The 16,719-nt window shown below is 43.8% G+C and overlaps 1 protein-coding gene across 3 annotated transcripts in view; it reads left to right on the forward strand.

Annotated features, from left to right (window-relative positions):
* Positions 1-383: 383 nt before the first annotated feature.
* Positions 384-16,719, forward strand: part of emilin2a (elastin microfibril interfacer 2a) — a 30,160-nt gene continuing 13,824 nt past the window's right edge. For 2 of the 3 annotated variants that reach the window (XM_015956574.3, XM_015956575.3), the window contains exons 1-4: positions 384-679; positions 1,155-1,280; positions 4,886-5,076; positions 6,055-8,001. In XM_015956574.3, coding sequence (XP_015812060.1) covers positions 507-679; positions 1,155-1,280; positions 4,886-5,076; positions 6,055-8,001 — 2,437 coding nt within the window. In that variant the 5' untranslated portion in view covers positions 384-506. Of the gene's footprint in view, positions 680-792; positions 920-1,154; positions 1,281-4,885; positions 5,077-6,054; positions 8,002-16,719 lie in introns of those variants that run through there. The other variant, XM_070541626.1, reaches the window with a different exon arrangement.

The raw sequence follows: 16,719 nt of genomic DNA on the forward strand, positions 1-16,719 counted from the left end.
GTGTGTGTGTGTGTGTGTGTCCTTTTCTTGATGACAAAATCAGAACACTTCTCAAGTTGAGTTTTTCCAAAAGGTTTAAAGATCTGCTGAAGATACGTTTGCTCACATTAGGAGAAGGGACTTTAAATGACTACTTTTATTGCTGAATATGATTATCATTATCACCAACCGGTTGCATTCAGTGGGCACCAGTGAGGCGTGAATTATTAACCCCCTCTCAATGGAGGCAATAATTAAATCAGTTCATCACATCATTAAAAAGGACTTCAAGGAATAATATCATTGTACTTGAGCAAGTCTCAGATGAAGTTAAGTTTTCTCCTGAGTTTTTAAGAGGAGGGTGTGGTCCCTGAACGTCACTCCCTGGGAGCTGCAGCGGACTTCCCCAAAACTTCACTTTACTGGAGTTGGATCCGCAACAGGGGCGATGCTACTTCGGTGTTTGGCCACATCGCGCACAATAAAGACAAAACAGATCTCACTAATTTAATCAAAAGAAGCTAGAAATGTTTCATTTAACGCGCTTGTTAAATATAGCTAATAGACCAAAAGGGATGGACTGGCGGTGGACCGTTTTCACACTGATTTTAAACGTTCACTTCTCTTACGGGTCTCCGTCTTCTTATGACTTGTTCCAAAATTCAGCGCACACTGGAGCGCTCCACAGACACAGAAATAGGTGAGTGGTGTGGTTTTATGGGATTTAAAGGCAGCTCGTTAATGTTTCACTCATTCCTGCGCAAAGTTCGTGCGCTTTTGTTGCGCAGCTGCCAAGAAAAAAGGGGTCCGAACTCCTCAGTGACCGGAGTGAACTCCAGGTAGATGCCTTCGCCTCTTATGGTCACATGCAGACGGTTAACTCTGCTTTATCGGGCTGTGAGGGACTAATTTCGGCTCGAGTTTTCCAGCCTTGCCAAAGGTGATAAGATCCAGATAAACGCAGGAATGCCACATCCAAACGTTTCCTGATAAACTAGGCAGAGTCTAAACGGAGAAAGTCATGAAGAAAATGAGTTTTTTAAAAAAAGACAGCCTGTAATAGGAATGTCATATGGAACTAATTAAGATGCTTTAGCTGCTTTTTTTCTGTCATGTGCTCGGTTTTGCTGACAATAATAGCCTTGATGCTCTTGTTTGTTCACCTCCATTCACAGAAACTGGTGCGCCTATGTGATCCAGAGGAACGTGAGTTGTGTGGTGCAGGGAAGTGCAGGGAGCTTCCAGGAGCCTGTGGTGGCCCCCTGCCCGGCCTACCAGCCCGACTGCCAGCAACAAGTGACGTGAGCATCCAGGGAACATGGAATGGGGGTTGATGGTGCATGTTTATTGGAGGGACATTGGATGCACAGTGTTTCCTTGAGTGAAAGCTGGAGGCTGAAATATTCATAATTGGCAGAAATAAAGCTGCATCTCCACTGGGCCACACAGGAAATAAAGCTTCAAACTTACTAAAGTGTTGCACAAAACTATGATCCAAGTTTAGGCAAAGTTTTACCAGCTAATTCTGCCCAACAGCACTTTATTTCTCTGGTGAGTGGGCCAGTCACCACCTCTTCCATGGTGGCATGTAAAGATCCTCAGGGTTGCTGCTGGATGAAGTCCACCCCAAAACTTCGTAACATTTTCATCAAGCTGCTGCAGAACTCAGCCCAAGTTAAAGGCAACAGGACACGTGTCCCGTCCCGATAAAAAAAAAAGAACAAATCATAAAGTTTGTCATGTGCTCAGACTGTTTATTCATACTTGACCCAGTCTTCTCTAACCCCAGATAACCTTGGTTCAACAACTCAAGGTTGCACGTTTTTGTGTGTGTGCACGGTTTTTACGCATCAGCTAATGTGCTGAAGTTTTTCCTGTATGATAAACATTGAACCCTAACTTTAGCAGAACTCATCAATGACTGATTTGTGGAGGAAAACAGAATTTATTATAAAATCTGTCAATTTAAAGGAACTGTTTGAGTCTTTTGAAGTGGGGTTCTATAATATAGTACCGTACCTGTTGTAGTTTGCTCTTTTATTTACCAAACTGGTCCAGAAAGGAGAAATTTAATAGAGCATACACCCTACCCCTCTTATTTACATGTAATTATGTGGTTATTTGCAGCAAAAATGGTTTATGTTTAGGGAAACAGGTTTGGGAAACTCCAGCTAGTGTCTTTTTGGCTGGAATTTCATAATTATATAGTAGGAATAACCACAGAATGTGGAATTTGGGGAGCGTAAATGTTGTATAGTAGCATTTGCATAAACTATTATGAAATTTTAGTGACTGAAAATGTTTTAAAATGCTTCGTAAGCAGCTACACCATGACTAGCTGTTGGCTCATCTCTGTTTGTCCAAACCTAGGCCACTCAGAAAGCAATCTAATTTCCCTCTGGGATTAATAAAGTATTTTTGAATTTGAATTTGAGTTGAATTGAATTGAATGTGCAATAAGTAAGATATTAATTGATCACATTTTCACAGAAAAACAGATACAAACTATCACTTTTAAAGGTGCAGTTTGTAAGAACTCTGCAGTGAAATAATCACAAAACAGTCTAGTCTCAGATGTTGGAAGCAAGGTTATGCTGAAACAGATTTCATTCTCAGCTAGTTGTGTAGTTGTCAGTTTTCTCTTTCCTTTTGAAAAAAAATATGCAGGACATAGTTGCTGTTGACCCTCTCAGTTTGAGAGGTTGCGAAATCGACAGCGTTAGCTGCATCTGTAATTGGACACTGGCAGGCTAAAAGCTTCAGAGTTGTTTAATGAACCAAAGCCAGTAAACCGGAGTGACTCACAAGTTATTTATTTTATCCCATAGAATCCACGGCATTTTTTTGTTTTACTCTAATATCAGGTGAAGCAGGATAGAGGCTAACATTAAGCAAACAATGCTAATAGTGAAGTAGAAGAAAATTTGTTGGCTCTAAAAATATCTCAAACTAGTTTTTCAGTTACCAACAACTTGATATCACAGTGAAATTTATGTGTGAACTGAATACTTCATAATAATTTTACTTCCTTTAATTAGTCATTCAGAACTATAGCAGTAAGCTAGCAGCAAGACAGTAAACAACACTCCCTGGAATGCCGTAGTCAAACTACCATAATAAGCGTAATAAGTGCTCCCATCCGTAAAACACCAAAGAGTGCTAACACCGGATATGGCAATGCATTTATGCATTTGTCTACTTATTAACTCATTCACTGCCATTAACGGCAAAAGTTGTCATTTCAAATCCAACCGATCACATTTTTTTTTACTATGTGGGTGTCGGAACGAGCCCCCGCGCCGTGAAAAAAAACATCCCAGCTCTAAAGCCGATCTTCATCCGTGTACGTCACGTGATCAGCAAGCAGAAAATCCATGTGTTAGGAGGTCGTTTTGCTGTAAAAAAGGTGAGGCACAAACCGGAAAAGCTTCTGCCGATCACAACTCGACAACGGATTATGAAAGAACGGATAATGTTCGAAACGCGCAGATTCTTCCTGATGTAAAAGGTGAGTCTAACTCTTTGTTTTAGTAGTTTTGTCGTCGACATCCTCCTGGCACGCAACGTTCTGTGACTCTTAAAAAAACAGTGAAAACGCTGAAAAGCTCTGGCAGCGAAGGACTTTTCTGATCAGGAAACGACTGGCAGTGAATGAGTTAACTTAAAGTGTATAACTCATCTTTGTCATCTAGAATCTTCTGGTGCTGATCTGTAACTGGCAACAGCCATGAAATTCGCAAAACGGGTGTGAGCCAGTTATATTATTGCTTAAAAAATGGACTGCAGTAACAGCGTTTGACCACTGGATGTCACTCTTACAAACTGCACCTTTAAGTTCCAGCTTCCTTCTATGCAAAGCAGCTCTGATTTTGAATGCTATTTTTTAAAGTACCACCACCCTAAATCTCAGAAGTCTGGGAGGATTGCAACTCTCATCAGGGTCACAAGCCAAAACACATTAGTCAATACATTTGTTTTGAATGACTTAATGGGTGTTTTTCCTTCCTTTCCTACCACTACAAGTACTGCAGGAACTTTTACCTACTGAGATGTGTTTTTCTTCTCCGTGTGCCATGGGAGTAGTGAAAATTGTGCTAGAAACTTCTACATTATTAGTATGGTCTAAAACACAGAACAGTAGCATAAATCGTTAATTTAAATATTTTAAAACTAACATAAAGTGATTTAAACACTGAGGTCTTAACTACCAAACAGTGATGGTTGTAAATAAAGGCATCTGCACTATAGCACACATGTGGAAATGCTGTAATTTTTGCTGGAAAACATTGTGTCACAATGTAACATATTGTGTTTGTGAATCATCTTTGGTCATAAACACACAGTGTCTGTGGTGGAGCTTTTAGGTTCATATTACCAGATAGAGTGAGTCCCAGCGCTGTGGAAATGATTCCTGGAAGCTGATGACTGTTGGGTCACAGGAGCATATTTGCATGTTTCTGTGTGATGCAAAAAATAAACAAAAAAACTGGCAGTAAAGGTGCTTGAATTTATTTTCTTTCTAGATGTTTAAGTTCAGACTACTGGCTGCAGCTGAAATGTTAAATATTGATGTCCTACAGATTTCCGCTTTCCTTTTCCCTCCTCTCAGCTAGAAAGGCAGTATCAGTAATTGTTGGGGGAAAAGTGATTGTTTCAGACATCGGTTTTCCAGATGTTCATTGTGGCATGACCCCCATCTTCAGGGAAGTGATATCATCCATTGTTTTTCTTGGGAACTTATTTTTTGTGATATAAAAGCTACATAAGCCATCAGTTTCTAATTAAAACACACAGTTCAACAGTTTTTGTTTTCCCCTTAAAGTAGGGAAAACATTTTGCAAATGATTTTGGTTTGATCCTGTTTTTGAAATGTGGAGCTCAATCATCGTTCTGCTTTGTTTTTCAGATACCAAACACATTTTCGACCCACGTACAAGACTGGCTACAAGCTGGTCACAGTGTTGGAATGGAAATGCTGTCCTGGTTACAGTGGTCCAAATTGTAAAGATTTTAACCCACCGTCAGGGGGACAGACACATCTTGGACCCCGGTCTCATCCCCCACCAAATTCTGGAGTCTCAGCAAGGCAGGCACAGAGTAAGAAACCAATATTTCATCCTAAAGTGTTTCTACCAGTTTAAACTAAACAGCAACTACGTTTACATGCGCCAAATTTCCCCTATCCGATTCAAATTCTGGTTGATCAGAAATCCCAATTCTCTGTTTACATGGCCACTAACTGAAATGATCCGATCATGCCGCGAGTATACACGTACCAAGCATTCAATCAGATTAAATAGGTTGAGCATGCGCAGAGTTGTCTTTCCCGGGAAAACGTATTCACATAAACGCTTACCGGTGATGTTGCCATCTTCTCCACGAAACTCCTAATTGGAGTCATTGTCATTCTCCAGACCAACATCCACGCCATTTATAGAAGAGTTAGATAGCGGCCTATTCCCTATCGTTTCATCCATCTGCTCGTAGAACTCAAAGCTGGCGGGGTCAGACCCACTTTTGCCTGGTGATACACCGCTTTCAAACTTTCCCAGCAGTTTTTGATTAGGTCAATGGTTCGATGAAATCCTACTTCCTGCATCTTTAGATGCAGACGTATAACTCATCATTTCTAGCCTTTCGGCCATTGAGACGTTCAATAATATTGAGTTCACGTAGTGTTTCCAGAAAAAAAATAGTGTCTGCAACACCACTTCTGTTTACCTCCCGCCATGTTTTCAACTTGTCCTGAGCATCCGCAAAGGTGGAAAGGCATCACGCTGAAGTAGCACACATGCGCAGTGGGTATTATTTTACTCCAATAATCCAAATAGGTGTGTATATGGACTTCAATCAGAATGATGATTGAACAAAACCACCTTTCATGTTTACATGAAGAATTTTTTATCTGAAAGGGAATTCACTCCAATTACTTGTGCCCATGTAAACATAGCTGCTGTATTACATCTGCAAAACTGAGAAAATATGTTTTTTAGAGTCATTTGTTTTTATTTGGCTACAGATCACACAGTTTCCTTCCTTTTAGGTCTAAAGTATTAACATATTTTATGATTATAGGGCCAGAGCGGAGGGAGACAGCGCACCATGAAACCCGACACGGTGTCTCAGATAAGGTGCGTCTTCTTGAGGGTGAAGTTCAGCGTCTGTCTCAGACAGTTGTGGATCTGCAGTCGACTCTAAATGGATTAACCAATAACCTCCTCACAGACCTGCAGGACGACTCAAAGAAGATGCTGTTGACACTTCTAAACAACATGCATCCTCAAAATAATAACAATAGTTCGGGTGCAGAGGAAAATCCAGCGGTGCTAGATGGCCATCAGGCCACCAGAGGTGGGATACCTGGAGAAAAAGCCCTGGAAAAAATTGAAGCCCGTTTAGATGATATCAGTCATGCACTTAAAAACAAGGACGAAGCTTTGGAAGACCTAAAGGGAATCACAACAAGTCACGAGGGACAAATACGTGTCCTAATGGATGCCTCTCAGTCTCAGACCCCAACCATAGCTGAGTTTGATGTTATACAAACCTACGTTGATGGAAAATTTGAGAACCTGAAGAAGGAATTAGACCAGCAGGTGGAGGAACAGATGGCAAAATTACAGGGGTTATGCAATGATAAGGTCCAGATTGTGCAGAAAACCTGTGAAGACAGTCACAATCAACTTTTTGGTAAAGTGACAAAGCTTGTGGAAGCCAAGGAGGCTGATCTGAGAAAAGAAATCCGAACATTACGTTTGGAAATGGCAGTTGCGGATGGGCCGGTACGGACTCAAAGACAGTCGGAATCACCCAGAGAGGACAACAGCGACCATAAGGACCTGTGGCGTGAGATTGACCGCATAGCAGAGGCCCATCGAATCCTCAATGTTCGCATGGACAATGAACTGGCTCATTTTTCTTCAGTTCAGGACATTGGTGATTTAAATTTGTTGATTCAAGAGATGGAGGCGCGCGTAAATATTACAGAACAAAACGCAGAAACCCATTGTTTCTACATCGAAGAGAAGTTATCGCAAACAATAGCAGATGAAGTGGCTGCACTGCGACTGCTTCTTGATGAGCGTTTGAATAACGTGGAGAACCAGTTTACCAACATACTTGTGGAAATGAACAACAATTCCTCCCCAAGAATATCTGACTCCTGGATGAATGCCACTGAAACTCAAGCCAATAACAACAAACTCCTCATCCGTGGTTTGAACAGCAGAGTTAGTAACCTAGAGAAGGTGTGCTCTGCAGGATGTTCAGGCTCAGAAAATCCTGCAGGTGAAGGAAAACCTGCACTGACACCTGATCATTTAGGGAACATTTTGACAGACCTGAAGCGATATAGAAATGATCTGGATGTTCTTCACACAATCGTCGGTTCCAACAAAGACAAGCTCAAGCAGTTGGACAGTATTGTTCAAAGGCAGTCTACTGGAAATGGGAGGCACGTAAACACAATGGAGGACTACCAGAAGGGGCTGATTAATCTTCAAGATAATGTGCTTGGCTTGGCTGGTGCTGTTAAAGGTTTAGGTGATTCCCTGAGCAAATACGACCAGGACATGCAGAAATTAAACTCAACTTGCTGCCAAGCAGATCCGAGTAGTCATGGAGGTCCATCACAAGTCAACTTGGCTTCGGCTGACTCTACCAGTCATCAACTGAATGAGCTGAATAACATGTTTGACTCACTAAGTAGGCAACTTTCATCTGAAGTGAAAATTTGCAAACAGAACACACAAGGCGTTTCTGATGGAATCTCAGCTGTGGATGGCCGTATAAGCAGACTTGAAAAGGTTTGCGAGAGGTCAGACGGGGCTAACATCAAAGGCATGAAAACTGAGCTGGACACAGAAATTGGAGAGTTACGGGACCGCGTCCACAGGACGAATGTCACCTGTGGAAATCATGGCGCAGATATCATTGCATTGCAGAATTCCATGCAGAGGCTTCATGCTCAGATGTCAACAGTGGCCAAGCATGTGCTGAAGGACGTCACTGCTAAAGAACCAGGTGAGCTACTTGCTTGCACGCAGTTTGATGACATTGTTTCCCTTGGAGAGTCTAGTCCTTTTCTGCAAAGTCAAACAAAAATCAGCTCTCATTGAAAGGGTAAAATGGTATGTATTTGTGTAGCGCCTTCTTAGGGATCTACAACCCACCAAGGCGCTTCACAACACAATCAGTCATTCACCCATTCACACACTGGTGGGGATGTAGCCACAGCTGCCCTGGGGCGCACTGACAGAGGCAAGGCCTGGCGCCACCGGCCCCTCTAACCACCAGCAGCAGGCAAGGCAGGTTAAGTGTCTTGCCCAAGGACACAACAGCAGCATTCTCTGGTCAGAGCCAGGATTGAACCTGCAACCTTCCGATTGCCGAACAACCCGCTCTACCTCATGAGCTATTGTTGTCCGTAAAAAGTCGGATTAATTCGTGTACTGTCAAAATTCCCCAAGACACTACAAGTTCAATCCAAAATGAGAACCAACTGCTATGTTTAAAAGCAAAGTGGTTTTACATGATTTCACCCAAATACGAGGAGGAAAATAGCATTGCAGCATCCTTAAATTAGCTGTAACTGAAGGCAAGACACAACACAAATGCTGCTAGTCATGGGCTCTACACACGGGAGGCGACATCGCCTCTCCTCCATTCATTTTCAATGAGACATGTGCGACAAAGCGATGATCGCGGGTCTCCCTCCTACCAAGCGAAACGCGAAAAACGTGCGTGTGAAATTTTGCGCTCGTGCATGTGTCGTGCACAGGCGACCCAGCAACGCGATCCCAGAAAGTTGAAACATTTTTAACTTTTAATCGCTGTCGCTCAGACGAGGACCAATCAACGGAGGTTTCATTCACTGACCAATGAGCGGACAGGATGCTCCGTACATCTCCGAGCAAACATGGAGGAGAAGTTGATTATTATTATGTTTTATTTAGTAAAATCAGAAGTAAGATTTAACAGAACTCTAGCAGCACCTTGTGAAACATCATATCTACCGCTTTATTAACTCTGAACCGCTTAAATAACCTTAATTCCCTCCAACCTGACACAGCCAAACAAAACAACGGAAGTTTCGATTTCGCCATGGAACAGAACGAGTAGACGGCTTTGCCGCTGGCCGCTGCCGCGGATCGCCTCCCGTGTGTCAGGTAGTAAAAGCGACGGCGACAAATTTCGCTGATCGCGGTCGTTTGTCGCCTCCCGTGTGTCGAGCCCATTATGGTGCACATTCTTTGGGAAGTCTTTCCTGGGAGGATTTCAGAGCTTGATGACAGATGTAGCTGACAAATGAGCATGATAGAGAAAGTCTGACTGATTACTTTCTAAACATTGCAGACCTGCTAAAGCACTCCTTAGGCTCTTTAGAGGGGGGAAATTTAGATGACCAGTCTAAAAACATAACAGGGATCATTAGACAAAAGCTTGTGGAAGAGAGGGTTTCCCACCATCTGACTAGCACTTCGAAGGGTAAAAGATTCTTTTAAATAAAAGATAAAACCTGCCATCAAGGCAAACTAGGGATGTGCTCGAATCACAGTATGTTGAAATGTTCAGCCTTGTTTAATGAGCTCGTTGATATGTTACAACAGTAATTTTGTCTCTGCAGTGAAAATATCGTCATCATTGCAGTCGAGCCAGATATGAGCTGGACTAAAATAAATATTTACTAAATGCACAATCTCTCTCAGCTTCCTCTTTAACTTCCAACATTTAAGCTTATTAGGCCTGATTACCATCTGTGTAAACACAACGTTTTCCTGAAGATAATCCTCCATGTAATGCATTCTGCTTGCTTGGTTTAAAAAGCAGGCTTGGAGGAAAGGATCAGATCCAATGAACGGCCACAGGGTATTTCCCATAGTGGGAGGACACGAGTTCACTGGGCCTCCCGTGTTCGCCTTGAATATGTGATTCAATATGTCTCGACAGCAAGAAGCAGAGGCCCGCACTGAAGGCCTCCTTTGGCTTTGGTTGGGTTGAATTCCTGGGTGTTAATATAAGAAAAGAGACAGATAAATAAAAACGTACAGCTTTACAACCCATCTCAAATCTGTTACGATTTACACCATTTCATGGCTCGTTGCTCCTTTATGTTAACGTCAGAAGACTGGAGCAGACTCCTCCATCCCCCTCAAGCCTTACCCTTTTTAAGTTACAAGGTCTTCTCTCTTTTATTGTGTCATGCCTTTTTCTCTCACACCACAGAGCTGCAGATCTCAAAATCAGTTCCTGGGGTCCCGTTGCACACCTCCCTCCCTGCTTTTTTCCTTCCAACACATGCACACATACCAAGCTCCAGAGATTCTCACAGAGTGACCTCAGTCATGATGTGCAAAATCTGGTCCTCATTAAGGACCCTGACTCACTGCTGGAGTCAGTCTTAACAGAATGAGGAGGAACAGGGCTCCACGCCCAGGACCAGATGCATGAGCTACCTTCATCTGTGATGTCACGACTGGGGCCCCATCAGTGGTGCCTCCCTTTTCTTACGCCATCGTCCAAAACAATAACTTGATATGGAGTTGCAGAGAGAGGGGCGGTGGAAGGATTAATGGTTGTGGGGTGGAAATGGAAACATGAAGGCATTTTACATTCAGGCTGAGTCTTTGCCAGATATGGACTGTTGTTTTTGATAATATTATGTGGAAGGTTATGCAGATTTATGTTGTTTTTTCCTAATTACTTGTCCCATGCAGTCTGAATTTCCCTTTTCTCAACGATTTCTTGTAACTTCTAGTTCTTTTCGTACTTTTGTTAGTTGTTTCTTGCCCCCCCCCCCCCCCCCCCCCAACCCCCAACCCCCCTCCTTTTTTATCACATTAGACTTTGGAGACACCTAACGCACCGCACATCAGTCAGCAAACTTAACAAACCCCACACCTCTTAAACTTTGACACAAATTAACACCAACTTTCTGTCCACTTGTTGCCTGGTAACTGGTTCGGGCAGTAAAAAAAAAACTACATTTCTGCACATAACTGCTTGTTATAAGCTGAATTTTCACCAGAATGTCAGACAACTTGCGTACATTGTGAGGTGTAAAAGTGCTAGTTTAGATTCTCTACACAAATATAGAGTCACCTTTTGGCATATGCAATTTACTTCTAGAGATGTTTAGTTGTTTCTATTTTCAGCTTATGGCGGCAGAAGTGACAAGTCGAATACAACCAGAAATTGTACTTTTATGCATCGCCAAGGAAACCACACCAACTGTTTCTTTTTTATCATTACTGAAAAAATGTTTCAACCAGATATAAAGTGAAGTTAGCTCACCTTTTCCGCTCATTTGCATCAGAACAGCTATAAATAGTGTACAAATAAACTCATCAAATAAACCCAATAAAGCAGCATCAACACAGAATCTTCATCATAGCTGAGTTGATACAAATAGTGGCCCACAAATGCAGATCACTTAGCATCTTTGTGGCTAAACCCACCAAATTGAGCTTGATATTTAAGTGATATTAAGTGCTGCTAACAATCATTGACTGGAATCGGGTCCTCCAATGTCTTTTATCTGAATATTGATTGGAAGAGTTGAGTTAATTAGGAGGACAGTTTGGTCATTTACACATTAAATAGTAGGGCTACAAGAATTAGAGGTATTAGTGTTATAATTCTCTCACTAAATCTTAAATATAGAAAATACATAGAAAATACGTAGAATGTCACAGAGCTTACGGACAAGCAAGTAGGTCCCAACAAAGTCATTGTTGGTTGTGATAGTTTAGTGATTTAGTCTACTTCCTGTTTTTCTATTTTCTGAACCAGAGTTTTGGTGGCATTTCTTAAATTTTCCGATAATTGTTTTGAACTGAGATGACATCGTCAGTCTGCAGTTTAAACATTTGATTCTCAAAGAATCCATAATCATATACATAGGGATGCGCAACATATCAGCCTCAGCATTGGTCTATGTTAGTCATTTTTTTAAACATATCGTATCGGTTCGACAAGGAAAACTGGGCCGATATTAACCACAGATGTTAATTTCAAGGGGAAGGGAGTTGGCAATGTGGTGTGTGTTTGGGTGTGTGACTGTGATGCAGTGCTAACCTATATATCTAGACAGACAGTAGCCGAAGCCAAATGAATTTGCTCTGCATGTCGGTCTGGCCATGGTCCATAGGTGCTTCAGCAGGCCAGACCAGGCTTGTGTCTTGCCAATCACAGCGCTTTATTAATTTGGTGGGCGGGATGATGCGATGGAGTGGAACAACCAAGATGGTGTTGGCTTGTTTAAAATGGCTTTGGCATCAACTTTGGACTTTTTAGACTTGACCTTTTCTTTGAGTCAAGAGCAGATATAGGTACTCAAGTCCTTCATTTAGATAAAGGATGTAGTTACGTCTTCTTTACCAGTGTGTGGCAGACCTCCGTTAACCAACATCCGTAATGGTAAATAAGTCCCGTTGATCATTGTCCGATAGCTTGTGGAGACAGTTTAAGACAACTGTAGATCCTGCTTCATGACTGAGCTCTGTCTATGGGCCATGGCCAGAACATAAACAGTGGTCCCTCGTTAATCGTGGGAGTTACGTTCCAAAAATAACCCGCAATAGGCAAAATCTGCTAAGGAGTCAGCTTCCTTTGTAGCGTACGCATCAACTGTTGGGGTCACACACACAAAAACAAAACAAAATGTCCGTTTCTTAACAGTTTTATGTCCAGCATGCGTGCATGGGTGAGCAGTTTGATTTGCACACACTCACTCGAATGTTTCAGGCTCTTGCTGCCTCAGTCTCTCGTTGTCACAATGTAGAGACTCACGTCTCCTCCTCTTGTGTATAAAGATGCAGGAGCGCTGAATACTAATGCGCTCCAGCCATGGCACAGCGCAACCCCGCTGACTCTCCTCTCCTCTGCAGACGTGCTCGTCCCAGCACACTGCCACAATGTTTTAAGGCTGTTAAACCCCTCACTACACACTTTATGTGCTTTTCTTTTGTTTAAACACTCAAAGTTCAAACCTTGCACAAAAAAACCCTGCTAGGCCACAAACGATGGACTGCGTTATAGGGACTACTGTATTCACATATAAAAGATGGCTTGCTAGGCTAATGCAGCACAGGAGTGTGTGGGGTGTTTAATTTGGTTCACACCAAAGACTTTAAAACTGGGATCCAATGCCTCCCTGCTTGACACTCAGCTGTAAGGGGTTGGATGGGGGGTGGGGGGGTGGGGGGGGGGGGGGAATTAAACCACCAAATAGTTCCCAAACACAGCCGCTACTGCAGCTCACCGCTCCTTACGGGGGGGTGGGTCAGACGCACAGCTGTAATTTTAACCAGTGTGTGATGATGACTAATGGGGCTTTAATGGACGTATTTTTTTCACAGTGTCGAAAATTGTAGTGAAATATATCTGATATAATATTAGAACATTTTTTGTTATCGGCCATAACATCAGTATTAATATTGGATATCAAAATCGGCCCAAATTTTCATATTGGTGCATCTTTCTTTATAGGTAAAGGGATAAAAAAGCTGGATATGATACAATCGTGTGTGAGTTCATTAGTCTTACCCCATTTTCTACCCCTACCTTGTGTTTTGTGTTTGTTATTTAATGTTTAATTTGTGCTGTTTTCAATCATCACACACTTGTCTCAAGTTAAATTAAGTTTAGGGTGAGGGGCTAAGGTTCAAAGGTTAAAGTTTGGTTCAGAGTTAAAGAGAGCGTTGGTGTACTCACATCAATGACTTACAGACCGTTGTCACGGGGCTTTAGTTTTTACTCATAACATTTAAGAAAATTTGCAAAATAGTGACAATCCCACAGTTCTTTTGTTTTTTCTGATCAAAATAAATAATCTTTTAGTGAAAAGGTGTTGACCTGTTTAACTTGGTCTTGTAATGGCTGCCAGATATAGGCCTGGATTATGGCCAGTGATCTCAATCTTGGCAAAAAAAATTCATAATTCAGAGGTAGGCTATGTGCTTGGAGCAGCTCTGGAATGCCATTCATCCAAATGTTTTATTTGTGCCATTATGGGGCAACTATTTGATGAAAAAAAGCTTTATAAAACATCCAAATTGAGAAAAGGGAAAGTTTTCAAGGTTTGTAATCACTTTCCTTAAATGCAATTGTCATTCCTGCTTTCTAAGTCATGTCCCTAAATCCCACCAGAGGTCAAGCCAAGTTGTGTGGTTTGATTTTGAATAGTTTCTCCGAGTTTAGAAAGGAAATGGAATCTAAACAGAGACAAAATACCCACCGAATCTCCCAGCTTCTGGGGTGTGGTGGTGCTGAAATGTTTCCTCTCAGTATTTGAGCGCATGTTCTCCACACAGTCATATGAAGACCTCGAGGAGGCTGAGAACAGATGAAGTGTTGTAATGCATAACTGGAAGATTAAATAGAATAGCCTTGTTCCAACTCAGTGTGACTGCTGAGTAGAATTATGTGACTTCAGTTGCAAAATGTTGGCACCGCTGCGCCCACAGCAGCTGCAGCTGCCGAGCTCTGTCCAAACAACTTATGCATGTTTGTCTTTTTCCCATTTCGCTCTCTTGAGGAATTGTGGTCTAGCCAAAAATCCATCCATTTTCATCCGCTTATCCAGAGTCAGGTCACAGGGGCAGTAGCCTAAGGCGAGAGGCCCAGACTTCCCTCTCCCCAGCCGCTTGGGTCAGCTCCTCCAGGGGAATCCCAAGGTGTTCCCTGGCCAGGTGAGAGACATAGTCCCTCCACCGTGTCCTGGGTCTTCCTTTAGGTCTCCTCCCGGTTGGACGTGCCCGGAAAACCTCTCCAGGGAGGCGTCCAGGAGGCATCTTGACCAGATGCCCGAGCCACCTCAACTGGCTCCTCTCAATGTGGAGGAGCAGTGGGTCTACTCCAAGCCCCTCCCGAATGACCGAACTGCTCACCCTATCTCTAAGGGAGAGCCCAGCCACTCTTCGGAGAAAACTCATTTCAGCCGCTTGTATCCGCGATCTCGTTCTTTCGGTCACTACCCAAAGCTCATGACCAGAGGTGAGGGTAGGAACATAGATCGACGGTAAATCGAGAGCTTCGCCTTCTGACTCAGCTCTCTCTTCACCACGACAGACCAGTACAACGCCTGCATCACTGCAGATGCAGCACCAATCCGCCTATCGATCTCATGCTCCAGTTTTCTCTCACTCGTGAACAAGACCCCGAGATACTTAAACACCTCCACTTGGGGCAGGACCTCATCCCTGACCCGGAGAAGGCATTCTACCCTTTTCCAAATCAAGACTATGGTCTCAGATTTAGAGGAGCTGATTCTCATCCCAGCTGCTTCACACGCGGCTGCGAACCGCTCCAGCGAAAGCTGAAGATCACGTTCTGATGAAGCCAACAGGACCACATCATCTGCAAAAAGCAGAGACTTGATCCTCAGGCCACCAAAACGGATGCCTTCCATACCTTGGATGCACCTAGAAATCCTGTCCGTAAAGGTTATGAACAGAATCTGTGACAAAGGGCAGCCTTGGCGGAGTCCAAGTCTCACTGGGAATGAGCCCGACTTACTGCCGGCAATGCAGACCAAGCTCAGACACCGGCCATACAGGGACCTAACAGCTCGTATCAGAGGGCCTGGTACCCCATGCTCCCGGACTACCCCCCACAGGGCCCCCCGAGGGACGCTGTCAAACGCCTTCTTCAAATCCACAAAACACATGTAGACTGGTTGGGAAAATTCCCACACACCCTCCAGGATCCCCCTAAGGGTATAGAGCTGGTCCAGTGTTCCACGGCCAGGACGAAAACCACATTGGTCCTCCTTAATCTGAGGTTCAACAATCCGACGGACCCTCCTCTCCAGAACCCCTGAATAGACCTTACCAAGAAGGCTCAGGAGTGTGATGCCCCTGTAGTTGGAACACACCCTGCAGCCCACCTTTTTAAATAAGGGGACCACCACGCCGGTCTGCCAGTCCAGTGGGACCGCCCCTGATGTCCACGCGATATTGCAGAGCCGCATCAGCCAACAAAGCCCCACAACATCCAGAGCCTTAAGGAACTCCGGGCGGATCTCATCCACCCCTGGAGCCTTGCCACAGAGGAGCTTTTTAATCACCTCAGTGACCTCAGAACCAGAGATTTGAGAGGCCAACCCAAAATCCCCAGACTGCTTCCTCACTGGAAGACTTGTCGGTGAGATTGAGGAGGTCTTCGAAGTATTCTGCCCACCGATCCACAACGTCCTGAGTAGAGGTCAGCAGCACACCGTCCCCACTATAGATAGTGTTGGTAGCGCACTGCTTTCCCCCCCGAGGCGCCAGATGGTGGACCAGATCAGGAGGGCCGTTCCTCCAAACCACACCTCTCCAGGTCTCACTGTCATTGCCCACAAGAGCGTTAAAGTCCCCCAGCAGAATGAGGGAGTCACCGGAAGGAGTGCTTTCCAGCACCCCCTCCAAGGTCTCCAAAAAGGGTGGGTAGTCTGAACTTTAGATTGGTGCATAAGCACAGACCACAGTCAGAACCCGTCCCCCCACACTTAGGCAGAGGGAGGCTACCCTCTCGTTCACTGGGGTAAACCCCAACGTACAGGCACCAAGATGGGGGGAACTAGTATGTCCACGCCTGCTCGGCGCCTCTCAGAGGGAGTAACTCCAGAGTGGTAGAAAGTCCAACCCCTCTCAAGGAAACTGGTTCCAGAGCCAGAGCCATGCGTTGAGGTGAGTCCGACTATATCTAGTCGGAACCTCTCAACCTCACACACCAACTCAGGCTCCTTCCCCACCAGAG

The sequence above is a fragment of the Nothobranchius furzeri genome, chromosome 11 (genome assembly GCF_043380555.1).
Source record: "Nothobranchius furzeri strain GRZ-AD chromosome 11, NfurGRZ-RIMD1, whole genome shotgun sequence".
NCBI lineage: Eukaryota > Metazoa > Chordata > Actinopteri > Cyprinodontiformes > Nothobranchiidae > Nothobranchius > Nothobranchius furzeri.